Source organism: Myotis yumanensis, unplaced genomic scaffold (genome assembly GCF_028538775.1).
Source record: "Myotis yumanensis isolate MYYU_CA2020_CCGP unplaced genomic scaffold, mMyoYum1.0.hap1 SCAF_10, whole genome shotgun sequence".
Lineage (NCBI taxonomy): Eukaryota > Metazoa > Chordata > Mammalia > Chiroptera > Vespertilionidae > Myotis > Myotis yumanensis.
Genome location: NW_027223761.1, coordinates 1,170,526 through 1,197,325, shown reverse-complemented (window position 1 = coordinate 1,197,325; position 26,800 = coordinate 1,170,526). Strand labels below are relative to the sequence as shown.

Below are 26,800 nucleotides of genomic sequence, written 5' to 3'. Positions count from 1 at the left end.
GTCCCCCAGAGGAGCGGTTACCAGATCGCCCCCGGCAGCCCCCCAACCCCAAGTCAGGGCGGGGCTAGGGCCCTAGGGGAGCCGGACAGCAAGAAGCCAGGAAATCCCTTGCGAGGGGCAGGGAGACAGTTAAACAGCGACCGCAGCCCCGGGACTGCTGGCCCCCCACCAAGGCCCCGGGAGGCCGCCGGAGCCCCGAGAGCGCCCTGTGCCAACCTCCCCAAGGACAGGTGGGCTTAAGGGCCACGTCTCAGGCGGGTGCATCGGCATAAAACTGGTGAATATTCTGTTGATCATCCCCAAACTCCCAGCCTTTAAAAACGAAGGTCCCCATGTCCACTGTCCCTCCCAGGAGCACGCCCCCCCCACACACACACAGGCCAGCATCCCCTAAACCAGTGGTTCTCAACCTTCCTAATGCCGCGACCCTTTAATACAGTTCCTCGTGTTGTGGTGACCCCCAACCATAAAATTATTTTCGCTGCTACTTCATCACTGTCATGTTGCTACTGTTATGACTCGTCGTGTAAATACCTGATATGCAGGATGTATTTTCATTGTTACACATTGAACATCATTAAAGCATCGTGATGAATCACAAAAACAATATGTCATTATAGATGTGTTTTCCGATGGTTTTAGGCGACCCCTGTGAAAGGGTCGTTCGACCCCCAAAAGGGTCGTGACCCACAGGTTGAGAACCGCTGCCCTAAACTCTAAGGGGCCCAGGAGGCTTGTGACCAGGCAGCAGCGGTTCCTCCGGGCAAAGCCCTGAAGCTGTCCCCATGGCCTGGGCAGGAGGAGGAGGGAAAGAGGAAAAGGGAGAGGCACAGGGCGCTCTGGGAGGGAGACGCAGGTTCCGCAGGTTCCGGGGTGACGGCAGGGGCGGCCCCAGGGGAGGAGCTCGGGAGAACGGCAGCAGCTCCCGGTGTGGGTGTGTCCTCTCAGGCGGGGTCTCCTGACTGCCTGGCGGCTCCAGGGCAGGGGCCTTAGTCCAGGCGGCTGGCCCTGACGTCCGGCGGGGCTGGTTTGCTGCTGACCTGGGCCTGGAGTACAGCCGAGGCCTGGATGTGATCTCCGTCCGGGAGGAGAGGCCAGCAGCCGTGGGCAAACGTCGGCCCGTGGGCCGGATCCGGCCCGTTTGAAATGAATAAAACTAAAAAAAAAAAAGACCGTACCCTTTTATGTAATGATGTTTACTTTTAATTTATATTAGTTCACACAAACACTCCATCCATGCTTTTGTTCCGGCCTCCGGTCCAGTTTAAGAACCCATTGTGGCCCTCGAGTCAAAAAGTTTGCCCACCCCTGATCTATACCCACAAAAATGAAAATACGTCCTGGGAGAAAATCATGGTTTCAACCTTTAATGTTCTCACAGCTTCTTTTTTTTAATCTTGAAGGGATATTTTAGGGGAAGTGTCTCTGGCCTAAAGGAAATACTTTTATGAATTCAGCAATTCCATCAACTTCTCTTTTTGTGTGAAATTCAAGTAGAATTAAATTTAAAATTGTATCTGAAATACGGTTGTTATGATTTTATAAAAGTATCTCCACCCATCGGTCCATTGCCCAGGCTTCTCTTTGTCTGTTTGCATATTAAGTTGTCCAAAAGGATGTTCCCCGAATGTGACTGGTTATTCTGGCTGATGGGACAAAGAGAGCAGCTGCCCAGAGGCACCTAACAGGGGGCGGGGCCAAAGGATCAGCTGCAGGTGGGCTGGTGAACAGGGGGGCGGGGCCAGGAGATCAAGGGGAAGCCAGCCGGTTTGAAGCCCACTAATGAATTTCTTTTCCAGGTAAAATAAAATCTGCCAGGGGAGGCAGGCGGCGGAAGCCAATGGAAAAAACTGGAAAAATAACGGTACTTGGTCATCTAAGCCCCGGAAGGCAGGGGCGGGGTTGGGGGATGGGGGGTGTTCTCCACCCGTGGCCCTCGCTCCACTGAGGCAGGACTCCGCCCTGGTTAGCGCTGGGAGGGACCACGGGACAATGAGCAGCCGCCCAGAGGCCCTGGTGCAGGGACAGGACCCCTGTCGCTGGGGGTGCAGGAGTGGGTGGCGGAGGGGGAGGCCCATCAGAGCAAATGGCCACAAGGTGAGGGGCCGCTGACCCAGAGGTCACAGGTGAAGGAGACCCAGGCTCTGGGCGGCCCAGGGTTCCCTTTCCACTCGGCCTTCCCACCGCTGTGTGCCCTCCAGGAAGTCACTCGCCCTCTCTGTGCTGCAGTAGCCTCACCTGTTCAATGGGCCGCAGCTGCTCCTCACAGGAGTGTGGGGTGATGGTGAGTGCACCCCACGGGCCCTGAGGGCATTCCGCTTCCTAGTCAGCACCCCGGCCTCACCCCCTCCCTCCCCCAGCCTCCAGGGACGGCACGGGCCCCTCTGGACCTCGGGCATGGACTCCGGACGGGCCACTGCTCTCCTGTCTCCTTTCCATCCCAGCTGTCACGGTCCCAGCAGGAAAGAGAGGGCGCGATTTTCTGGAAGGACTTTGGCAGAGGGACTGTTGACAGGTGTGGGGGCAGGCGGACAGCCAGCAGGGAGGTGGCTCCCGGAAACAGAGACCCTCCAAGGTCTCAAGGGGGCAGAGCCAGGTGATCACAGGCAAGTGGGCACCTGAACAAGGGGGCGGGGCCAAGTGAACAGCCGGAAGTGGGCAGGTGGTCGAGGGGGCGGGGCCACGTGAAGATTGAGGGGATGCAGCCAGGAGCCCCCAGAAGGGGAAGAGGCAGGAAGGACCCTCCCCTGGAGCCCTCCAGGGAGCACAGCCCAGACACCCCGTTTCAGATTCTGGCCCCAGAACGGGGAGAGCACCTGTTCCTGTTGGTTGAGGCTAGTCTTCGTCATGGGAGCAGCAGCCCCAGGAAAGACACCCTCCCTGCCCCTCTGTAGGGCCCGGCCATGGGGCTAAGCCTCGGACTGACCTGTTGGCAAAGCCACAAACAAGTCCCAGCTCAGAGGGCACAGCCCTCTTGGCATAATTAGGCTGGACCTTAGGACGCTCCCTGGATCCTTCCTAGGAAGCTAATTAGCTGTGGGCGGTGCAGCAAGTGCTGCCAAAACAAGTGAAACTCACAAGAACATTGTAACTATGGTGACCACCACCTTGTTTACCTCTGGCTATAGAATAAAGGCTCGGCTTGCCTCTGGACCTCTCTCTGCGGCCTCAGCCACCACAGTTCACATGGACCACACGGAGCTGGTGGGGAAAGAGCCAGGCTGTTTTCTTTTCTTTTCTTTTTTTAAAAATATATTTTATTGATTTTTACAGAGAGGAAGGGAGAGAAGTAGAAAGTTAGAAACATCAATGAGAGAGAAACATGGATCAGCTGCCTCCTGCACACTCCCCACTGGGTATGTGCCCGCAACCAAGGTACATGCCCTTGCTGGTTTGATTCCCGTCAAGGGCACATGCGGGGGTTGCAGGCTTGGTCCCCTATGCCGCTGATCAATGATTCTCTCTCATCATTGATGTTTCTAGCTCTCGTTCTCTCTCTCTTCCTCTCTGAAATCAATAAGAATATATTTTTAAAAACTTTAAAAAGAATCAGTAAACATATTCTCCGGTGAGACTGCAAATAAATAAATAAAAATAAATAAAACCCAGCAGGACTGCCTTGAGAGTGCTCACGGCGGCGGCGGGGGTGGGGGGTGGGGGGTGAGGGGCGCACTGAGACCCAGTGGACAGAATCACCGGGTTCCCAGCGGAGGGCGGGCGGAAAGTGGACACGGAAGGGCAGGGCAGGTGCGGGCCGGTGCTGGGCAGCGGGAGGGCCGTGTGCCCAGGGCTCGCGGCCAGGAGGGGCAGCAGAGGTGCCCGGTTTGCGAGACCCGGGACAGCTGCAAGGCCAGCGATCACAGGCGAGGACCTGCGGCAGGACATCAGCGCAGAGCGGCCGCCAGGGAACATCCTTAACAAGGGAGCAGACAGAGCCGGGCCAGACCGACCGCCAGGACACTGATATGGGACCAAGGTGCGCCCCGCCCTGGAGAGCGGGGACTTTCCGATCCATGGTTCCGGGGCATTTACGGGTTTACAGCATTCACAGCAGAAGCAGGAAACGGTGCTCCACCTGATCCCACCCTCCCAGCGGCTCCCCAGCTGCACCAGGCGCTCAGAGGCGCCGGCAAAAAAAATGTAATAAAAAATTTCAACTTATTGTTAAAATATAATAAATTCATGATCTTGAAATAGGGAAGGATTTCTTAAGAAAGACACAAAAAGCACTAATGATTCGAGGGAAACACCATTTCAAATACATGACACTGTCTCTGTTTTCTTTTTAATATATTTTTATTGATTGCAGAGAGGAAGGGAAGAGGGATAGATAGAAACATCAATGATGAGAGAGAATCATTGATCGGCTGCCTCCTGCACAGCCCCTACTGGGGATCCAGCCCACAACCCGGGCATGTGCCCTTGACCGGAATCGAACCTCGGACCCTTCAGTCCACAGGCCGACGCTCTATCCACTGAGCCAAACTGTCCACGGAGCACAGGCCGTGGCCGCGGGAGGAGGACGCCCGGACGATGGCGGGGCCGGTGGAGGGTAAAGGCACCCAGGAGCACACCCGCCTCTCCCACGGGGTCCTGGTGGGGCAAGGGTCTGGTTGAGCGCAGGCATTTGGGCTCAGGCATTTTCCCCAGCAGCCCCCAATTTAGGGGAGGGAAGAACCCCGTGTTGAGTCCAGATGGAGGTCTGGGGGGTGGGGAGGAGAGGGGACCCTTGGCTGTGGTGGCCCCGCATGGATCTGGACACCTGAGTGAGGGCCGTTTGATGAAAAAGTGCAGCCCTGCTCCCCATAGCCTGCTCCCCACAGCCCTGCTCCCCACAGCCTGCTCCCCACATCCTCATCAAACCCTCTGTTTCCTCTTTAAAAAAATGAAATCCTGCCCTGGCCGGTGGCTCAGTGGTTAGAGCATCGGCCTGTGGACCAAAGGGTCCTGGGTTTGATTCCAGTCAGGGGCACGTACCTCAGTTGCAGGCTCCTCCCCAGCCCCAGCCCCAGTTGGGGCAAGTGCAGGAGCCAACCAATCGATGTGTCTCTCTCACATCGATGTGTCTCTCTGTCATTCCCTCTCTCTAACACTCTCTCTAAAATCAATGGGGAAATATCCTTGGGTGAGGAGGAGGAGGCGGAGAAGGAGAAGACAGACAGAAAGAAAGAAATCTTTTCGCCCGGCTGGTGTGGCTCAGTGGTTGAGTGCTGACCCAAGAGGCTGCTAGTTTGATTCCCAGTCAGGGCACAAGCCCAGGTTGCCGGCTCAGTCTCCAGTCTATCTCTTTCTCCCTCTCCCTTCTTCCTCTAAAAATCAACAAAAACATGTATTTTTTTAAAAACATTTTTATTGATTTCAGAGAGGAAGAGAGACATAGAAACATCTCTTTGATGAGAGAGAATCATGGATCGGCTGCCTCCTGCAAGCCCCACACTGGGGATCGAGCCTGCAACCCAGGCATGTGCTCTTGACTGGAATCGAACCCTGGACCCTCAGTCCACAGGCCAACGCTCCATCCACTGAGTCAAACCAGCCAGGGCCACAAAAACATATTTTAAAAACTAGTGGCCCAGTGCACAAAATTTGTGCATGGCGGGGGGGTGTCCCTCAGCTTGGCCTGCACCCTCTCCTCTCCAATCTGGGACCCTTCGGGGAATGTCCAACTGCTGGTTTAGGCCTGATCTCTCTTGCTATCCCGGACCACTGGCTCCTAACCGCTCACCTGCCTGCCTGCCAGATCGCCCCTAACCACTCTGCCTGCTGGTGTGCTCGCCTCCAACTGCCCCCCCTCCCGCCAGCCTGATGGCCCCCAACTGCTCCCCCTCTCTGCCGGCCTGATGACCACCAACTAATTAGCATATTACCCTTTTATTAGTATAGATAATATGAAATCTTTTGAGGTCTCAGGACAACTTGAAAATGGCTGTCACGGGACACCTAGAGACAGCGCTCCCGGCTCCCTGAGCCACGTGGCCAGGCTGGAGGAGACTCCAGGTCAGAAGACACCGCAGACGGGGCTGTGCCCCAGAGTGACATGGTCAGTCTTCTGCGACCCTTGCCCAAGGTTTTGTACACATGGGGACAGAACCGTGCATGTCAGACTGTGGTCCTAGAACCTGGAGATGGACAGCTGTCACCTGTACATCACTCTTTTTTTATTTTTTATTTTATGTTATTGATTTTTTACAGAGAGGCAGGGAGAGGTATAGAGAGTTAGAAACATCGAGGAGAGAGAAACATCGATCAGCTGCCTCCTGCACACTCCCCACTGGGGATGTGCCTGCAGCCAAGGTACATGCCCTTGACCAGAATCGAACCTGGGACCCTGGAGTCCGCAGGCTGGTGCTCTAGCCACTGAGCCGAACCGGCCAGGGCGACTGTGCATCACTCTTGATGTCCGCCCGGGCTGCGAAGGCCGTTCACAAGCACGTAGCCTCTGTATCTGGAGTTCTCCACCTTGAGCGTCAGAATCACGTGGACGCTTCCTTAGAGCAGATAGTGGGGGGCAGCCCAGGGTTCAGATTCTGTGGCTCCCGGGTGGGGCGACACTGCTGCTCAGGGGTGCGCTGGGGACAACCTTTGTCCTGTAAAAACTTAGGTGCAAAGTAAGACAAAGAGAGTCAGTGCATCCAGAATCAGTTTAATTATTGGCTCAGGCGTGTTCCCCAGCAAGGCCACAACCCAAGGCTCCGTGGGTTCATGCGGAAGGGCCGCTAGAAGGACCTTGAGAACAGCAATGCCATCACTCCGCCCAGAGAACAAGACCATAAAGTTTTATGAGACACTCACTCGTCCTCTCACACCCTCCAACCAGACAATTGCCCCGTAAACACCAGGAAGTAGTCACTTCGGAGGAAGCAGGAGACACTGAGGGCCTGAGCAGTCCCAGCAGCTGCAGCCACAATGCTCAGGTCTCCGCCTCAGGACACGTCCACCTCCTTCACCTGGGACCCCCCATACTCCCCAAAGCCGGAGATGTTCAGGGAGCAACACGAGGTGACCAACCTGGGGTATCTCCAGAACCCAGAGCCTGTGAGGTCCACCGTGGTCCAGGTCCAGGCTGACACGGTGGTGCCCGACCACATCGTCTGGTCCCTGTTCAACACCCTCTTCTTCAACTACTGCTGCCTGGGCTTCGTGGCGTTCGCCTACTCCGTGAAGGTGGGTGCGGGGGGGCTTCCCCGGAAAGAGTGTGCGCCCCCACAGGTGTGCTGCCCAGACGGCCTTGGGATCGGGGAGCCCTCGTGAACGCTTTCTGTGCGGAGGTGCTGGGGGTCAGGCGGCGGCTCACCCAGTGGGTGCCACCTGTCTCCACCCCCTGGAGCTCTCCTCTCTGTCCCAACCACAGGGCTCCGTCCTCCACGCCTGCCCCTCAGGCCTCAAGTCTGGTCCATTGCTGTTCTCTCCTGAGGCCCTGGAGAGGCTGAGGGGATGGGAGGGGCTGTCCTGTCCTGCTCAGGCTCCAGGGAACAGGGAGGGGGTCGCTGACCTGGCTGAGGGCAGGTGGAGGCTGGTCTGGGCAGGGAGCAGCCAGGGCCGGGCCTGAGTCACAGCACCCGGCTGTCCCCAGGGCCCGTCCAGACCCCTCACCATCTCTTCTCCCCCAGTCTAGGGACCGGAAGATGGTGGGAGACGTGATTGGGGCCCAGACCCATGCATCCACCGCCAAGTGCCTGAACATCGTGGCCCTGGTCTTGGGCATCCTTCTGACCATCGGACTCATTGTTCTCATGGCCTTTATGTTCCCACCATACTTTTATACAGTGCAGCAGGGCATGCTGAACAGCACAGGCTTCTAGTCACCGCCAGGGCAGGTGGCCGAGTCCTCCCCACCCCCTGCTGGCCCTCCCGGGCGCCCACCCCCTTTCCCCTGCACCTGTGCACACACCTGTCTGCAGCTGAGCTCAATAAAGTGCACCTGTGCGTGACAATGCTGGCCTTTCCTGGGCAGGGGCACTGCCCGCCCAGCCTGCTCCTGTACAGCCCCCCTTGCTGCTCTGAGGGGTCCTGGCACTTTCTCAGATGGTCCTGGTTTCTGGCCTCCAGCTGGGAACAGTGGCTGCACCAGGGGCCTAGGAGGGGGGTCCCTCCTTCCCAGTGTCTGACCCTGACCCAAGGGGCACTGGGCCAGCTCACCCTTGGCCTGAGGAAAGCCTGGCTGACTCTGCGCGGCTGGGAGCAGCGGTGCTGGGTGAGGGCGGCCGGCGGGTCCTCTGGAGGCCACAGTGTCTGCACGTGGGGTGCAGGGGTGCAGCCCAGGCCCCCGGCCCCTCCTGGGCGGCCCTCCAGCCCACCAGCTCCGTCCTGGCTCCTCTGCAGGGGGCAGGGTTAGGGGCAGCCAGTGGCCTGGGAGGGACAGAGGGCTCAGCCCCGATGGACAGAAACCCTGAGAGGAAGAACTGATCCTCCCACCGAACCGTCTGGGCCTGCTGGCTGGAGCTGCCAGTGCCAGGAAGGCTCCCCCAGCCGACGGGCGCCCTGGGGCTCTGGGCCTGAGCCTTTGCCAGGGCCCGGGATGCACGTGGGGTGGAGCCGTCCTCACCGGGACCCCCACACCCTGCACAGGCGCCTGGAGAGGCTGGAGAAGGACCGGGGGCTGGTGTCGGGGAGGTGACCCGCCTCCAGGAGCCTTGCCCTGGGGCCGAGGTGGGTCCTGCTGGCGCTGGTCTGTGGGCAGCAGCTGTCCCGCCGCCAGAGGGAGGGACAACCCCCACCCACAGCCCCTGTGACAGCCCCGGCAGCACCCGATCCTGGGCTCCGCACATGGTGCTGTGTCTGGGGGGAAAAGCGGGGCAGATGCCTCGCAGGAGGGTGCCCCCGGCCCGGGAGGGGTGGGCGGTCCCGCGTCGGAGCCGGAGGGGCTGAGGCCCAGGGAAGATGTGCTGCCGGAGGTCTGATCGCGGAACGGCCGCTCGGGCGGGACATGGAGGACCAGGCGCCCCTCCCCCATGTGGGCGTGGCTTGTAGGGTGGGTGCGGAGGGGACCTGGGCAGGGCCTAGCGGATGGAGGCGGGGCCCTAGAGGATGGGGGCGGGGCCTAGGGGATGGGACCGGGCCTATCCAATGGAAGCGGGGCCTAGCCGATGGAGGCGGGGCCTATCCAATGGAAGCGGGGCCTAGCCGATGGGGGCGGGGCCTATCCAATGGAAGCGGGGCCTAGCCGATGGGGGCGGGGCCTATCCAATGGAAGCGGGGCCTAGCCGATGGAGGCGGGGCCTATCCAATGGAAGCGGGGCCTAGCCGATGGGGGCGGGGCCTATCCAATGGAAGCGGGGCCTAGGGGATGGGGGCGGGGCCTATCCAATGGAAGCGGGGCCTAGGGGATGGGGGCGGGGCCTATCCAATGGAAGCGGGGCCTAGGGGATGGGGGCGGGGCCTATCCAATGGAAGCGGGGCCTAGCCGATGGGGGCGGGGCCGGACGCGGCGGAGGGACCAGCTGCGCCCTCCCTTCCGGGCCTCAGGTCTAGGCCGTCCCGACCCTCCGCCCGCGGAGCAGCGAGTGTTTCCCGGACCCCGAGGGGCGGGGCCGTCCTCCCGGGGCCTGACCCCCTCCTGCTCCGAGTGGGACCCCTGGGGACCGGGGCGTCCGGGGAGACCCTGCGACTCTCCGACCCGCAGGCCGCCCCCTGGCATTAGGGCGCTGCTATTGGGCAGAGAAGGGGGCGCGGGTGAGGGGTGGGAGGGCCCACGGCTGGTGTCCGTTCCCGGGGAGCAAGGGGCAGGCTTGGCCGGCCCCCCTCCCCCGCCGCCCCAGGCACCCTGAGCGCCTGCAGGTCTGGAATCCTTGACCGACCAGGTGCGGCTCACTTCCGGTCAGGGGTCAGGGCAGGGATCACCTGGGCTCTCTCCACCGGTGGCCTGTCCCCTGCGGCCTCTGGAGCCGATGGGGACCTTGGGGGCCACTGTTCCCCAAATGAACTCGTCCTGCGTCAGGGCTCAGCCTCTGGGAAGGAGGGACCCCCCCCCCCAGCCGTTTCCATGTGTTGCCCCCCGCTTGGGGCCGGGTGCCGGTCAGGCCCAAGGACACCACCCCCACCCAGGGCAGCGGGCGGGGCAGGTGGTGGGCTCAGTCTCCGGCTCCCACAGGACCCTCCCAGGAGGAAACACACCCTGGTCACCGACACCTGCTTTATTGAGCTCCATCGTAGACACGGGCGTAGACACAGCCGGGAACTCGGGACAGTGTCCGCTCCGGGCGAGTACCAGTGGCCTCCCTAACTCCTTCTGACGTCACGCTTACAGGGACTTGTACGAAGCAGGTATAATGATGAAACGAATGAAGAAAATGACCAACACAGCAAGGCTAACGGTCAGCGCCCAGATGTTCAGGCACTTGGCGGTGGACGCGTGGCTCTGGGCCCCCATCACGTCTCCCACCATCTTCCGGTCCCTAGACTGGGGGAGAAGAGATGGTGAGGGGTGTGGACGGGCCCTGGGGACAGCCGGGTGCTGTGACTCAGGCCCGGCTCTGGCCGCTCCCTGCCCAGACCAGCCTCCACCTGCCCTCAGCCAGGCCAGCGACCCCCTCCCTGTTCCCTGGAGCCTGAGCAGGACAGGCCAGGGGGGCTCCCTCCCAGCCTCTCAGCCTCTCCAGGGCCTCAGGGCTCCTCTCCCCCTGCCCTGGCCCCTTTGCTGGCCTCTCCCCCTCCAGGGGCCAGGGGTTCCGAGGTCCCTTGTTCTCCATTCAGAGCCTTGAGGCCGTGTGGCGAGTCTGAGGGATGTAGTTTCTGGTGTTGTCAGTAGAGAACAAAGGCTGACACTGCGTCCACACACACACACACACACACACACACACACACGGGCTCCTCAATCCCAAGGGTCATCTGGGCAGCACACCTGTGGGGGCGCCCACACGCTTTCCAGGGAAGCCCCCCGCGCCCCCGCCCCCCCCCCCCCCGCGCCCCCACCTTCACGGAGTAGGCGAACGCCACGAAGCCCAGGCAGCAGATGTTGAAGTAGAGGGTGTTGAACAGGGACCAGACGATGTGGTCGGGCACCCCGGGCTCATCCTGGACGTGGACCACGGTGGACATCACGGGCGCTGGGTTCTGGGGAGCCCCCAGCACGGACACCTCGTATTCCTCCTTGGACATCTCCGGTTTGGGGAGCAGGTGGGTCCCAGGTGAAGAAGGTGGACGCGTCCTGAGGCAGAGGCCTGAGCCGTGTGGCTGCAGCTGCTGGGGCTGCGCCGGCCCCGCCTTCCCGGGGGAGTCTGACTTCTCAGAAGTGCCCGTTTCCTGGGGTTTTCAACACGGGTGACTTGGCTGGTTCCTAGGAGGATGGAAGAAACCCATGATGTCAGGTGACATAGAGCAGATTGGGAGGAAACCTGAGGTTTACCGTCGTCTACGTGCCAGTTTCCTGTCTGCATCACTCATGCAGGTCTGGTCTCCTCCAGGCTTTTCCCAGGCGGCAGCCACCCATCCCCCCAGCCCAGGCCCAAGCCCGTGCGGTCTCACCCCCCATGCAGGGCCCTGCCTGTGGCCCCTTGGACCCCGCACTCCAGCCCCAGAGTGAGGCCGCCCCACAGCCCACCCTGGGCTGGCTCAGGCCTCTTCTCCGAAGCCCACGCTGCTGCAGGTGGGGTGGTGCCTCCTGGCTGGGCCTGGACGCAGCAGCCTGTCCCAGGGGACCCTCAGGCCCTCTGGGGGGGGGGGGCCGTGAACGAGGACGTGGGCGCTGGATGCCGGAGGAGGCGGCTGGGGTGGGAGAGGGAGGATGGTGGGCATTTGTCAGCAGCCTCCAGGCACATGGCAGGAGATTGCAGGAGCCCGGCCCTCCTCCCTCTCTCCCTCCTGTCCCCCATCATTCTGGGGAGGTGTTGTTGGGTGGTTACAGGCCGAGCGCGAGGTGGGAGGTTGACTCCGGTCTTCGGGCCTGGCCCCTTCTCGGGAGAGGTCGGGGCACGGAGGAGCCGGGACGCAGCTCTGTGTAGACGGAAGGGTCGCCATCCGCAGGCCTCACCTGCGTGGAGGCGGGTGTGGGTGCCCAGGCCTGGCCTGGCCTGGCCCTCGGGACCCATGGCCTCCCCCTGGCAGCCCAGCGGGTCAAGGCTGCAGACCAGCCTCCATGGTCCCCGAGGCCCAGAGGTCTGGCCTAGTGCTGGGCCTCTCAGCTTCCAAGCTCTGGTCCTGTGAGCGCCTCCCCTGGGCCGTGTCCACGGGAAATCGTCCCGGTGAAAGAGCGGCTGTGGCCTGTGCTCCCCCGGACCCACGACCCAGCGGCGGCCCGACTGGCGGAGCCGCGTGCACTGGGCTGGCCGGGGCGTGGAGGGGGAGCCCGCGCCTGGCGCCTGGTCTGGAGAGAGGGCAGGGGGTTGGGACGCACCTGCTCAAGGTCCTGATGGGCTGCACAGGCCAGTGCGGTGGGGGGGTGGGGGTGGCGGGGGGGGTGGAGGGGGGCGCCGTTCTCCCCCCGCTTTTCTCTGGTTTGTTCGACAGGCTTTTCTCCGCTTCTCTGCACGCATCCGGGAGGAGATTCCTCTTTTTCTAGTCGATGCCTGTGCGGGCTTCCTCAGACACGACGCCTGCCGACCCCGCCCCCCAGCGGGTGGCCCGTGGCTTCCCGTCCATTGTCAGAGCCCCTGGGGGAAGACGGGGCTTTGAAAACCATAAACCGTGGTGGAGGCCACCGCCCCGCCCCCCCCCCCCCCCCCCAGGGCACGGCTGCTGCCGCTGCTGGTCAGCACCACCTCTTAGGTAATGGCTTTTTCCTGTGTCACTGTCGAAATCTGTGGTGAACAAATGTTTGGACACAGATTACTGAAATGACTGAAACCGGCGAGCCCCGCTCTTTGCAGGGGATTGGGGGGTGTCAGGGAACATGTCGGGGTGCACCCGCAACACGAAGGCGGGCCGCTGAGAAACCTGAGCCTCCTGCCCCCGGAGCGGGGAGCACGGGGCCGGCCCCGACTTTCCTGAGCCCGAGCACATCCCCACACGTGTGTCTGGCTTCAGGGGGAACCCACACGACATACAACCAACCGCTCGAAAGTGCACATTCCAGCGGCGCTTACTGGACTCACATGTTCTCTGGCGTCAACCTTCCTTCACCCCAGAAAAGCGGCCAGAGCCCACTGGGTAACCACCCCCCACTCCCCGGTCCCCCGTCTCCGGGCGCCACCCGGCTCTGTCTCGATGGCATTGCCTGTGCCGGTGGAGCCTGTGAAAGGAGTCGTACCCTGTGTGACCTTGAGTCTGTTCATTTTCCTTGCCACGTGCTTTCGCGGGCCATCCGAGTAGGAGCCCGTGTCGGGACGTGGCGCCTTTTCCGGCTGCCTCTGTTTGGCCTCTCACCCATTGCTAGGCACCTGGGCTGTTGCCACGTCGAGGCCAGAACGCTGCCATGACGACAGTGCGTGTGTCGGCCCGGACATGCCTTCGCGGACATGCCTTCACGTCTCCGTACTCCCTGGGGTTAGAGCTGCTGGGTCGCGTGGTCGCTCTGGAGCCTGGGCAGCTGCCCCGTTTCACGTCCCGCCAGCCCTGCGGGAGGGGTCGGCCTCTCTGTCCGCACCACACTGCTCTTCCCGGGTATTTCGGTAACATCCATCCTCATGGGTGTGACCGTAGCTCATGGTGGTTTGATTTGCATTTGTAATCAGAATGGTGACTATCTTCTCAGATGCTGGTTGGCCATTTGTACGTCTTCCTTTCTATTTTTTTTAAATATTTTATTGATTTTTTACAGAGAGGAAGGGAGAGGGATAGAGAGTTAGAAACATTGATGAGAGAGAAACATCGATCAGCTGCCTCCTGCACACTCCACTGGGGATGTGCCTGCAACCAAGGTACATGCCCTTGACCAGAATCAAACCTGGGACCCTTGAGTCCGCAGGCCGACGCTCTATCCGCTGAGCCAAACGGGTCAGGGCATGTCTTCCTTTCTTAAAAAAAAAAAAGCATTTTTAAAAATTGATTTCAGAGAGAGGAAAGGAAAGGGAGAGAGAGAGAGAAACATTGATGAGAGAGAAGCATCGATCGGCTGCCTCCCGCAGCCCCCACTGGGGATGGAGCCGGCAATCTTCTTGGAGAAATGTGACTCAATTCCTTTGCCCTTAAAAATTGTCATCGTTTTTGTTTGTTTCTTTGTGTTAATCCTTCCCCCAGGATATTTCCCCTCATTGGTTTTTAGAGAGTGGAAAGGAGGGAGGGAGAGAGAGGGAGAGGGAGAGGGAGAGGTATTGATGTGAGAGTGCAACATGGACCTCTGCCTCCTGCATCGGGCACCCTCCACCCCCGTGCATGGGGTGACGCCCAGCAGCTGAGCCCCGCAGCCGGGGTGCGGTGTATACTTGTAACTGCGTGCCCCCCTTCAAGTAGCACCAGCTTCACAGGTCCTGCAGGGAACATACAGATGCTCCGGGTCCCTCCCTCCCGTCCCTCGGCCTTGGGCCACGGTAACCACGGTAACCACGCAGTCCCGCCGCTTTCCTGTAACCTCACCGTCAGTCCTGCTCCCCATTCAGTTCACAGTAAGAAGCAGAGTAGTTTTACCTCCATTTATTCCTTCTCGGATGCGCTGCTTTGTTGATGGGATCAGAGTGTACTCTAGCTTATGAGTTTCCTCTCTGCCTGATAGACTTCTCTAAGACTTCTTCTTTTTTTTTTTTAATATATTTTATTGATTTTTTTACAGAGAGGAAGGGAGAGAGATAGAGAGTTAGAAACATCGATGAGAGGGAAACATCGATCAGCTGCCACCTGCACATCTCCCGCTGGGAATGTGCCCGCAACCCAGGTACATGCCCTTGACCGGAATCGAACCTGGGACCTTTCAGTCCGCAGGCCGGCTCCCTATCCACTGAGCCAAACCGGTTTCGGCAAGACTTCTTCTTTTAAAAAATATACATTTTTATTGATTTCAGAGTGGAAGGGAGAGGGAGAGAGATAGCAACATCAATGAAGAGAATCATTGAGTGGCTGCCTCCTGCACACCCCCTACTGGGAATCGAGCCCACAACCCGGGCATGTGCCCTCGACCGGAATCAAACCTGGGACCCTTCGGTCCGCAGACGGATGCTCTATCCTCTGAGCCAAACCGGCCAGGGCTCTAAGACTCTGACCGGGCAAGGCTGCGGCCACACCCCCTGGTCTTGTCTGAGAAAACCCCTTTCTCCTTGACTTTCTCGGGACACGGGTACTGGACAGAGAGTTCTGGGCAGGTGGGCTGTCCTATCTGTTCAGCATTGTCAGGATTTCTCCTCGCTTCTCGCTCTGTTGTCTCAGAGGTGACATTCGATGCGATTCTTACCTTTCATTTCCTAGAGATGGGGTCTGTGGGTTTTTGACTGTGGTTTTTCAATGTTTTTGCATTTTGAATAGGATATGCTTTGGTGCGGTGTTCCCCCGCCCCCCGCCACCCCCCCCTCCCCATCGTGGAATATCCCATCATTAAGGCTTTCCCCCTTGTTAACGTAAAAACCCATTGAAACCTGTAAAGAATTTTTAAAAAATATATTTTATTGATTTTTTACAGAGAGGAAGGGAGAGGGATAGAGAGTTAGAAACATCAATGAGAGAGAAGCATCGATTAGCTGCCTCCTGCACACACCCTACTGGGGATGTGCCTGCAACCACGGTACATGCCCTTGGCCGGAATCGAACCCGGGACCCTTAAGTCCCCAGGCTGATGCTCTATCCAGTGAGCCAAACCAGCTAGGGCCCTGTGAGTTTATTGGAGCCAAACTGTCGACATAGGCCGGGAAGCAGAACCTCAACGAATTGAGATAATGCTCCGGAGAATGGTGGGGTTACATCTGCATTTATACATTTCAATCAAAGGAGGAACATAGGTGGGTTACATGAAATTCATTGGTGATAGATTAAGGAGGAGGGACAAAGCAAAGCGGGGGGGAAACCCCTGGGATTGTATAAAAAGTAAAATGATGGACACATGCTTAGGTGGGTGCAGGAACAGTTAACATGATAATGAAAGTGTGAAGGAAAACCCTTATTCTGTAAAACTGCTGTTTGGAATTCTCTGCTATTCTTCAGACGGCCTCTATCTAATTCTGAAAAAAATAACTTTGCTTTCTAGCCTGCTTGAATAGTGGGGGAGATAAGCTTAGCTGTCTGACCTTGGAGGCCAGAGACTAGATACACCCAATGCCATGCCAGGTGCATCTTTGAATTGGACAGAACTGTGTAGTTTTCAAGGCCGCCGCCAGAAAGCACACAAAGGGCTGGCTCTTCCATAAAAAGGGAAGTTCTGCTTGTAGCTTTGGTTAGATTTGGATTCATTTCCCTAGGCCCGCCGCGGTGAATAAAGTGTAACTCCAAACTCTCAGAGCGCTGTCTGGTTCTGGTCCGGTTTTTCTGTAACATAATAATCTGCGGCATCTCTCCTGGGACCCAGCACATTAGGTTGTGCCCCAGGGGCTCCAGGTACAGGGAAGTCACAAGTTACCCAGACATCTCAAGGGTGTGTTGTCATAGATGCAAAAAGACAGACAGGCTCAGTTACGGTAAAGGTTGACCTTGTCAGTGAAGATACCGGCCTAGGAGGTGACTGCCCACCATCACTGCTTTAGTTAAAGTTTAATTTCAGACCATCCTTTGTGGTGGCTTTAGGTCTCTGAGTTTGCAAGACGGCCATGCAGGCCTCCCCTGAGCTGTCAGGTCAGCATGTGGCCCCTTTCGCCCACACCCTTAACATCTGCACTGCCCAGCACTAATATAAATGCAAAAGCAAACTTTTGGTTAATGTTTCATGGAGTATATTTTTCATGTTATGAAATTCAAACGTTTCTAGCCTTTGCTCAAAGTTTGTATCTGTTAGGTCGGAGAGAGCCCAGGATCGGATACATGCAGACATGTGACGAGATAATGGACTTCCCCCGGCATTTCTAACAGATCAGCGTGCCAGACACAGACACTGGCTTCTTCCCCCTGAGCCCACATACCCCCACACAGATACTGACCTCTTTCTGAATACCCCACCCATCCCCTGCGGCAGAGAATTCCTTAGTTGAATGACGTGATGGCAGAGAATACCTCAGCTCATGGCCCCGCCCCTCACCCAACCGCAGTATAAAAACAGCGGCCCCCTCCCCATTGGCGTGAATCCACGTGCCCTGTCTTTTGGGGGTACGTGCGTCTCCGGGGACGCAGAAATAAACCTTTCCTTTCTTTCTTTTCTGATTCACTCGACTCTTTATTTCTTATGCTGCCTTCTGAGCCACCTAACCTAACAGTATCTTATAAGAAGCATAAATGAGGTTGAAATTTTTTTTAAAATATATTTTATTGATTTTTTACAGAGAGGAAGGGAGAGAGATAGAGAGTTAGAAACATCGATCAGCTGCCTCCTGCACATCTCCCACCGGGGATGTGCCCGCAACCCAGGTACACGCCCTTGACCGGAATCGAACCTGGGACCCTTTAGTCCACAGGCCAACGCTCTATCCACTGAGCCAAACCGGTTTCGGCTGATGTTGAAATTTTAAACCAGCTTTAGCAAGCAATGAGTTTCATCGGAGTAAGTTTAAAAGCTGACCATTTGGTCTAACTTTCTTTCGTCGATGGCACTTCCTTTGCTCCCTCTCCGGGTCTCTCTGACCAGACCAGTGACTCGTCCACCCTGTTTTATTGATGACAGGTGTGCACACTGTCCCTACACTTTTAATGTTTCACCTACAGGTCACACCCTGTCGTTCAGGTTTATTCAATCCCAATACACATGTTATGGAAATATTTCCTGGACAATAAAAGGACCTTAGAGCTCAGACAGCGTGACTCAGTGGTTGAGCTTCAACCTATGAACCTCAACCTCTTGGTTCCTGAGTCGACACTCATCCACTGAGCCACACCGGCCGGGCCAGGAAATTTCTTTTTAAGTCTATTTCTTTCTCTTTTTAAATCAAGATGATTGACATATGGTGCCGTGTCCTCTCCAGGTGTGCGGCGTAAGGACTTGTTAGGGACCAGATCCTGCTCATTAACCCTGGTTGGTTTGTTCTGATTAAAGAAGGCACGTTCTCACCTGGCGGGAGGTGTATGCCCGGAACCTGGGAGTTACTGAAATGCGGTCCATTCTCCTTATCGGAGAACTGCCTGTCATCGTGGGAAGACGAACGAACTTGTTGGAGACCCAGAGGCGCCTGCCCTTTGCCGCCCCGAGCCCACATTGCCTGTCATCTGTAACCATCATGAAACAGGAATTTTAGGGGTGAAATAGGACAGGTTTAGGAAATATTAGAAATTTTGGAAATTAGGGGGACCGTGGAGGAAGCACAGGGCTGCAGAGCAGCAGGAGGTGTATTTCCATAGAACGGGGGAGCTGGGAACAGCAGAAGGTCTATCTTTACAAAATAAAGGGAAGGAAGCCCCTCATCCAGAAGGAGAGCAAGAAAGCCCAGAGGGAATAGAAAACAATAAGGAAGGAGGGGGCGTTACTATAGTAACCAGTCCCAGGGAATAGTGATCAATCAGAGAAGATATCAGGGCACCAGGATCTGCAGCCTTTATAAGCCACAGGGAAAAGGAACTCGGTGGAACCCGTTCCCCCTCCCCATGTGGGAGTCCATTCTGTGGGACCCGTTCCCCTCCCCACGTGGGAGTCCATTCTGTGGGACCCTTTCCCCCTCCCCACGTGGGAGTCCATTCTGTGGGACCCTTCCCCCCTCCCCATGTGGGAGTCCATTCTGTGGGACCCGTTCCCCCTCCCCATGTGGGAGTCCATTATGTGGGAGTCCATTCTGTGGGACCCGTTCCCCCTCCCCATGTGGGAGTCCATTCTGTGGGACCCTTTCCTCTCCCCATGTGGGAGTCTGTACTTGTTCTTCAATGAATTTCCACCTTTGCTATACCACTTTCTGTCCAAGGATTCATTCTTCGATTCTGGTGGACAAAGAATCCGGGTTCCAGTCCAAAAATTCTGTATCGGTAATACCCATTCCTGCCCTAACCGGTTTGGCTCAGTGGATAGAGCATCGGTCTACAGACCGAGGGGTCCCGGGTTCCATTCTGGTCAAGAGCACGTACCTCGGTTGCAGGCTCCATTCCAGGCCCCGGGTCAGGGCGTGTGCGGGAGGCAACCCACCCGTGTGTCTCTCTCACATCAATAGAAAAAACAAATATCCTCAGGTGAATATTAACAACAGAATCTACCGTCTTAGCAACTTTAAAACACGCAATGCAGCACTACCTGGTTCTCTCTCATCATTGATGTTTCTCTCTCTCTTTCCCTCTCCCTTCCTCTCTGAAATCAATAAAGATATATTAAAATAATAATAATAAAACGCAACGCAGTACCATTGGCCATAGTCACAAGCTGCGCTTGACGGCCCTGTGAGAGTTGTTTTACGGCTGAAAGTTTGTACCTTTGGTTCCCCTTCACCCACTTATCCTACCGCCTCTCCCGGCAGCACCAGTCTGCACACGTGGGCACAGGGACGGCACCAGCAGCAGCACGCTGGGCTGAAGCCAGCCCCGAGCGGCTCCTGCTGTGCCCGGGGCAGGATCTCGGTCCCCGAGGGCAGAAACGAGGGCAGCATGTGACTTCCTCCACCTCGAGGCCCGGAGGCACCTGGACCTCGTTTGGAGAAGGTGGCCCCCAGGGACGGGCCAGCCACAGGCCGACAGGACCGTCCGCTCCCGTGGCTTCCTGCCCTTCCTGCCCAGGAGAGCACTTAGCCACGTTTCTCAGGGTGTGGACGGGGCCGCGGTCGCTAAGTGTGGGTCCTCCCCTTCCCTCGGCCGTGATAGGGAGCCGGCGCCTGGCGTCTCCGCTCCGTGTGCTCCGGCCCAGCCCACATGACGCCTGGGGCGCGGATCGCGGACCCCGTGGCCCCAGCGGGACCTGCGTGGGGCGAAGCTCTCGGCCGATGTCTGTGTCCACGTAGGAAACATTCAAACCTGTAGAGAACGTCTGTGAGTTTATTTGAGCCAAACTGCAGACAATTGGCGGGAAGCAAAATGCCCGGGACTGGGGTGAGGACTGGGGTGAGGACTGGGGTGAGGACTAGGGTGAGGATTGGGGTGAGGACTGGGGTGAGGACTGGGGTGAGGACTGGGGTGAGGATTGGGGTGAGGATTGGGGTGAGGACTGGGGTGAGGACTGGGGTGATGCTCTGGAGAAAGGAGGGTCTGCGCCTGTTTACAAACTGCCGTCGCGAGAGGAGAGGTAGCTGGGCTCCGGAACTCCACTGAGATGGGTCAGGGAGGCGGGAGAGAGCCAGCGGGAGACACGTTGTACACAAAGGTGGGTTCAGGAAGCACACGTCCACAAGGAACACGGTAACGACGCGGATCTAAGGTCTGCCCTGGGGTGTGGCTGTGCCCCGTGGGGCCTGGGAAAGGGGGCGTGACCCTGACACCCCGAAGGAGTGTCACCCTGGATGCAAAAGACAGACAGGCTCCGTGAAGCCAGTGGTTCTCAACCTCCTGGCCCTTTAAATACAGCTCCTCATGTTGTGACCCAGCCATAAAATTATTCTCGTTGCTACTTCATAACTGTCATGTTGCTACTGTTATGAATCGTCATGTAAATATCTGATAGGCAGGATGGTCTTAGGCGACCCCTGTGAAAGGGTCATTCGACTGCCAAAGGGGTCGCGACCCACAGGTTGAGAACCGCTGGTGAAGGTAAGGACTGACTTTTGGGGAAGATTCTAACCCAGGATTTGACTACCTGCCTTACAGTGCTTTTAGTTAGAACGTCTTAATTTCAGACTAACCTTTGTGGTTACTTTAGGCCTCTGAGTTTGCAAGCCTCCGCGCGCCCCGCCCGTCCCCTTCCTCCCCCAGGCCTCCCTGGAGCTTGTAGGACTGGGGATCGAACCTGAGACCCAGGTACATGCCCTTGACAGGGGGAATCAAACCCACAACCCTTCAGTGCATGGGCTAACACTAACCACAGCGTCACACCGGCCAGCGCTTAGCTGTTGGTTTTTGAAAACCGGAGGCTCCATGTGGGCCCGCCCTTGTCCCCATGAGGCTTCAGCTTGCACCCTGGTGGGGGGGGCGGGTTCCATCTCTCAATGAGCAGGAGAGCGAGGGCCAGTGGGGACATGGCCGTGGGGTCTGGAGAAAATGCGGGCAGGGGATCCCACATACACTGGCCCCCATGATCAGGTGAGCGCCTTCAGACTCGGGGGGAGTGAGAGGAAGGCTCAGCCAAGAAAAAAGAAGTGGATCAGCACAGAGCTTCCTCCCGGGCTGGAGTGTGGGGTTGGGGTGCTGACAGGTGGGGCCCTGCCTGGGGGGGCGGGGGGGCGGGGAAACGTCCCCAGGGCCCAGCACAGCCTCCCTGAGAGGCCAAGACAAGTCCTGACTTGAGTGCCCGGGTGGGCAGCCCTCCCCCGAGGACCACAGCCTACCTCCCAGGGCTCTAGCATTACGCGATCTCCTAGGAACGAGTCAAATCACCAATTTACAAAACACCCGGAAACCGACGCTTCTGAGAAATCAGAGTTGCCCCAGGGAGGGAGGGCGGGGCCTGCACGGGTCCCAGCAGCTGCAGCCACTCGGCTCAGGTCTCTGCCTCGGGAAGCATCCACCTTCTTCTCCTGGGACCCACCTGCTCCCCAAACCAGAGATGATCAAGGAGCAACACGAGGTGTCTGTGCTGGGGGCTCCCCAGAACCCAGCGCCCGTGATGTCCACCGTGGTCCAGGTCCAGGCTGACACAGTGGTGCCCGACCACATCATCTGGTCCCTGTTCAACACCATCTTCTTCAACTACTGCTGCCTGGGCTTCGTGGCGTTCGCCTACTCCGTGAAGGTGGGTGCAGGGGTGGGGGGGCTTCCCCGGAAAGAGTGTGCGCCCCCACAGGTGTGCTGCCCAGACGGCCTTGGGATCGGGGAGCCCTCGTGAGCGCTTTCTGTGCGGAGGTGCTGGGGGTCAGGCGGCGGCTCACCCAGTGAGCGTCCGCGTGGGGCTGCGTGGAGGGGCCTGTGGACGGGGGCCACCTGTCTCCACTCCCTGGAGCTTCCTCTCTGTCCCAACCACAGGGCTCCGTCCTCCACGCCTGCCCCTCAGGCCTCAAGTCTGGTCCAGAAAAAAGCAAAGTCCTCAGAGATGCTGAGCCCTGGTGGGGAGGGGGAGGGATGGGGGGAGAGGCCAGCAAAGCGGCCAGGGCAGGGGGAGAGGAGCCCTGAGGCCCTGGAGAGGCTGAGAGGCTGGGAGGGAGGCCCCCCTGACCTGTCCTGCTCAGGCTCCAGGGAACAGGGAGGGGGTCGCTGGCCTGGCTGAGGGCAGGTGGAGGCTGGTCTGGGCAGGGAGCGGCCAGGGCCGGGCCTGAGTCACAGCACCCGGCTGTCCCCAGGGCCCGTCCAGACCCCTCACCATCTCTTCTCTCCCAGTCTAGGGACCGGAAGATGGTGGGAGACGTGATTGGGGCCCAGAGCCATGCGTCCACCGCCAAGTGCCTGAACATCTGGGCTTTGGTCCTGGGCATCTTTATGACCATCGGACTCATTATTCTTGTGGCTTTGTCCCCAGGACTCTTCTATGTAAGGATAGAGGTCTAGCAGAACGGCAGAGGCTCCTAGTCGCCGCCATGGCAGGTGGCCGAGTCCTCCCCACCCCCTGCTGGCCCTCCCGGGCGCCCACCCCTTTCCCCTGCACCTGTGCACACACCTGTCTGCAGCTGAGCTCAATAAAGTGCACCTGTGCGTGACAATGCTGGCCTTTCCTGGGCAGGGGCACTGCCCGCCCCGCCTGCCCCTGTACAGCCCCCCTTGCTGCTCTGAGGGGTCCTGGCACTTTCTCAGATGGTCCTGGTTTCTGGTCTCCTGCTGGGAGCAGCGGCTGCACCGGGGGCCTAGGAGGGGGGTCCCTCCTTCCCAGTGTCTGACCCTGACCCAAGGGGCACTGGGCCAGCTCACCCTTGGCCTGAGGAAAGCCTGGCTGACTCTGCGCGGCTGGGAGCAGCGGTGCTGGGTGAGGGCGGCCAGCGGGTCCTCTGGAGGCCACGGTGGGGTGCAGGGGTGCAGCCCAGGCCCCCGGCCCCTCCTGGGCGGCCCTCCAGCCCACCAGCTCCGTCCTGGCTCCTCTGCAGGGGGCAGGGTTAGGGGCAGCCAGTGGCCCGGGAGGGACAGAGGGCTCAGCCCCGATGGACAGAAACCCTGAGAGGAAGGACCGATCCTCCCACCAAATGGTCTGGGCCTGCTGGCTGGAGCTGCCAGTGCCAGGAAGGCTCCCCCAGCCTATGGGCGCCCTGGGGCTCTGGGCCTGAGCCTTTGCCAGGGCCCGGGATGCACGTGGGGTGGAGCCGTCCTCACCGGGACCCCCATGCCCTGCACAGGCCCGGGGGCTGGTGTCGGGGAGGTGACCCGCCTCCAGGAGCCTTGCCCTGGGGCCGAGGTGGGTCCTGCTGGCGCTGGTCTGTGGGCAGCAGCTTCCCGCCGCCAGAGGGAGGGACAACCCCCACCCACAGCCCCTGTGACAGCCCCGGCAGCACCCGATCCTGGGTCCCGCGCGTGGTGCTTTGTCTGGGGGGGGTGGGGATGTCCCGTGGGAGGGTGCCCCGGAGGGGGGTCCTGTGTCAGAGCAGAGGGGCTGAGGCCCAGGGAAGGTGGTCCTGCAGGGGGGAGGCTGGGGGGACTGTGCCCCAAGGCTGGGCACTGAAGGAAGATGAGGGGGCAGAGCCTGCACTCAGTTTGGGGCGGGGTGGGGGTGGGGGTGGGGGGAGGTTGTGGCTCCTGCCTCCCCCCACCAGTCTTGAGGGCCTGCCTGGTGCTGGCTCCTGCCCCACCAGGGCCCGAGGAGGCTTTGATGGCTTGTCTGCACCCACAGCACCCCACCCCTGCAGCCACAGCACCCCCACCCCGCAGCAACCCCCCTCCCCCGCAGCACCCCCTCCCCCCACAGCACCCCCACCCCCACCCTGCAGCACCCTCACCCCCACAGCACCCCCACCCCCACCCCGCAGCACCCCCTCCCCCACAGCACCCCCACCCCCCACCCCGCAACACCCCCCTCCCCCACAGCACCCCACCCCCACCCTGCAGCACCCCCACCCCCACCCCCGCAGCACCCCCACCCTGCAGCACCCCCACCCCCTCCCCCACAGCACCCCCACCCCCACCCTGCAGCACCCTCACCCCCACAGCACCCCCACCCCCACCCTGCAGCACCCCCTCCCCCACAGCACCCCCACCCCCACCCTGCAGCACCCTCACCCCCACAGCACCCCCACCCCCACCCTGCAGCACCCCCTCCCCCACAGCACCCCCACCCCCACCCTGCAGCACCCTCACCCCCACAGCACCCCCACCCCCACCCTGCAGCACCCCCACCCCCACCCTGCAGCACCCCCACCCCCCTCCCCTGCAGCACCCCCACCCCCGCAGCAGGCTCCGCGGTTATCAGCGCACAGGCCTGAGGGGGTCCTTGGAGCGGTGCCCACTGCGACCCCCCGCCCTCCCGCCCAGGGCGGTCGCGGGGCGGGGCTCTCCGGGCGCGGGCGGGGTGGGGGGCGGGGTAGGGGGTGGTGGTGGAGGGGGGCGGGGCGCCGGCTGCCCGGGCCTCATTTGTCGGTATATTTAGCGGCGGCCTCCGGCCTGGGCCCCGCGGGTAAAAGCGGCCCCGCGCGCCCCTCGGAGCGGAGGCGACGGCGCTGGAACCCATGGACACCGCGTACCCCCGCGAGGATCCCCGCGCCCCGACGCCCCGCAAGCCCGACGGCGCCGCCCACACGGCGGTGTCCCTGGGGGCGCCCGGACCCCCGCCCCGAGACCACCTGATCTGGTCGCTGTTCAGCTCCCTCTACCTGAACCTGTGCTGCCTGGGCTTCCTGGCGCTCGCCTACTCCGTCAAGGTGCGCGGGGGGCGGGGGGGTCCCCTGGGGGGCGGCTCCACTGACGGGGTGTCTCCACTAAGGGGGCGTCTCCACTGGGGGGGCGTCTCCACTGGGGGGGCGTCTCCACTGGGGGGGCGTCTCCCCTGGGGGGGCGTCTCCACTAAGGGGGCGTCTCCCCTGGGGGGGCGTCTCCACTAAGGGGGCGTCTCCACTGGGGGGGCATCTCCACTGGGGGGGCGTCTCCACTGGGGGGGGCATCTCCACTCGGGGGGCATCTCCACTAAGGGGACGTCTCCACTAAGGGGGAGATGCTTCTAGAAGATGAAGGGGTGTCCTTAAGGGGCGTCTGCCCACCGGGAATCGCGCAGAGGCGATGGGGGCTCTTCAGCTGCTGGGGTTCCCTCAGACTCCCCACCCGAGGGCCCTTGGGGGCTCATGCTGGCCTGGGAGGAGGCAGCGGTGCCTTCCAGCCGCTCCCTAGGCTGGGGACCCCCCCCCCCCGCCGCCCCCGGGCCAAAACCCTGAATCCAGTTGGGGCAGCGAAGGGAGTGGTGGAGCCCCCGGCAGCGTCCCTCAGCCACACGCCGCCGCCACCCAGACTCTGGGTCCGCACGGCGCTCCGAGGCGGGGACCGGGGCTGCGGGGGGGACACACTGCGACCTGGCCCTGCGTCCGCAGGCCCGGGATCAGAAGGTGGCGGGGGACCTGGCGGCCGCCCGGCGTCTGGCCTCCAAGGCCAAGTGCTACAACATCCTGGCCGCCATGTGGGCCCTGGTGCCGCCCCTGCTGCTGCTGGCGCTGGTGGTGACCGGGGCCCTGCACCTGTCCCGGCTGGCGAAGGACTCGGCCGCCTTCTTCAGCACCAAGTTCGACGACTCGGACTACGACTGACAGGCTGGCCCTGTCCCTGCCCTGCCCGGGGGCTGGACGCTGGCCTCCCGGAACCCAACTCTGTATAGGGCTGAGGCCCACCCCCAGCTCCAGGCGGGGCTCCGAATGCTGACCCTGCAGATCCCCCTTGTGGACCCCAAGGCCTCACCCCACCCTTGATGGTCCCTGGTCCCCTAACTCCCTGCCCCCACCAGACCTCCCTCCCCGCTCACTGGGCTCACCATTAAAAGTGCCTGGATCCACAAGGGGCCCCCCGGCTGGTTCCTGGCTGGGTGGGGTCGGGGAGGGGGTCAGACACCCACCACCAGACGCCCTGGGTGGACCCCGACACTGACACTGACGGGGGCTCGCCCTGCTCGGAATGTCCTGCTTTGGGCTGTGGTCTCCCACCGTCCCCGGGGGCTCCGGGCGGCCTGCGGCTGCTGGGCGGAGGCGCCGGCGCATTTAGAATTCCGTTTGGGAACCCGAGCTTTCATCTCGGCTGCCCGCGGGGCGCTGTGGTTTCGTGGCCTGTCTTCCGGAGCAGGAGTGGTGTGTCTCCCGGACTCCACGTGTGCCCACCCCGTCTGTGTGCGTGCGTGCGTCTGCGTGCAAGGCGGGTGGGAGTCCCTGGCCAGGGAGAGCCCTCCTGTGCGTTCCTGTCTGTGGGTCGGGTGTGTGCCAACCCTTCTTTGGGTCACTGGGTCGGTCCCTTTAACTCTGAGAAATCTCAGCCCTGCAGCGCGTCCGTGCGGCTGGACACGGGACACAGGCGCACACAGGCGTGGCCACGCGCCCTCCACGCAGTCTCACTCATGCAGACGGGATGCCCACACCGCACAGCGGGCGGCATTGTGCAGAGGGCGACACGGGGTGAGGACACTTTCTCAGCACCCCTGGCGCCAGGCCCATGCCCTGTAATTCCCTTCCGGGTGCACCCCGAGCACGGGCTGGCAGAGGGGGGTTGCTAGACACATGCACACACCCTGTGTGGCTGGGTGAGGTCCCGGGGCCTTGCTGTGGCCGGGCCAATGACAGGGCAGGCTAATTGCAGGGGCCTTAAGCACAGGGTGGCTGGGGTTTTGATCACCCCACCCAGGGTCCCTTCCGTCCCCAGGGAGCCCCCTTGGCCAGTCCACTCTGCCTGGGCTGTGGGCGGGAGGCGGGGGGCGGGAGGCCTG

General features: G+C 60.4%; 4 protein-coding genes across 5 annotated transcripts; 3 read left to right on the top strand and 1 right to left on the bottom strand.

Moving 5' to 3' along the window:
• Window positions 1-6,810: 6,810 nt before the first annotated feature.
• On the top strand, window positions 6,811-7,934 carry LOC139017749 (interferon-induced transmembrane protein 1-like). Its single transcript, XM_070426345.1, has 2 exons — window positions 6,811-7,164; window positions 7,611-7,934. The coding sequence occupies exons 1-2, from the start codon at window positions 6,907-6,909 to the stop codon at window positions 7,800-7,802; spliced, it is 450 nt and encodes a 149-aa protein (XP_070282446.1). The 5' UTR covers window positions 6,811-6,906; the 3' UTR covers window positions 7,803-7,934.
• A 2,191-nt stretch (window positions 7,935-10,125) lies between these two features.
• Window positions 10,126-13,277, bottom strand: LOC139017748 (interferon-induced transmembrane protein 3-like). Of its 2 annotated transcripts, XM_070426343.1 has the most exons (4): window positions 13,184-13,277; window positions 12,332-12,587; window positions 10,912-11,275; window positions 10,126-10,399 (listed from the first exon to the last, which is right to left on the bottom strand). In XM_070426343.1, exons 3-4 carry the CDS (start codon window positions 11,095-11,097, stop codon window positions 10,241-10,243), a joined length of 345 nt encoding a protein of 114 aa, XP_070282444.1. In that variant the 5' UTR covers window positions 11,098-11,275; window positions 12,332-12,587; window positions 13,184-13,277; the 3' UTR covers window positions 10,126-10,240. The 2 variants fall into 2 exon arrangements, with proteins under 2 accessions (XP_070282444.1, XP_070282445.1); XM_070426344.1 differs by lacking the exon at window positions 12,332-12,587.
• An 8,133-nt stretch (window positions 13,278-21,410) lies between these two features.
• LOC139018566 (interferon-induced transmembrane protein 3-like) lies at window positions 21,411-22,628 on the top strand. The gene is made up of 2 exons (XM_070427124.1): window positions 21,411-21,727; window positions 22,309-22,628. Exons 1-2 carry the CDS (start codon window positions 21,542-21,544, stop codon window positions 22,474-22,476), a joined length of 354 nt encoding a protein of 117 aa, XP_070283225.1. The 5' UTR covers window positions 21,411-21,541; the 3' UTR covers window positions 22,477-22,628.
• Window positions 22,629-24,502: 1,874 nt separating this feature from the next.
• IFITM5 (interferon induced transmembrane protein 5) lies at window positions 24,503-25,871 on the top strand. The gene is made up of 2 exons (XM_070427123.1): window positions 24,503-24,767; window positions 25,428-25,871. Exons 1-2 carry the CDS (start codon window positions 24,576-24,578, stop codon window positions 25,638-25,640), a joined length of 405 nt encoding a protein of 134 aa, XP_070283224.1. The 5' UTR covers window positions 24,503-24,575; the 3' UTR covers window positions 25,641-25,871.
• The last annotated feature ends 929 nt before the right edge of the window (window positions 25,872-26,800 follow it).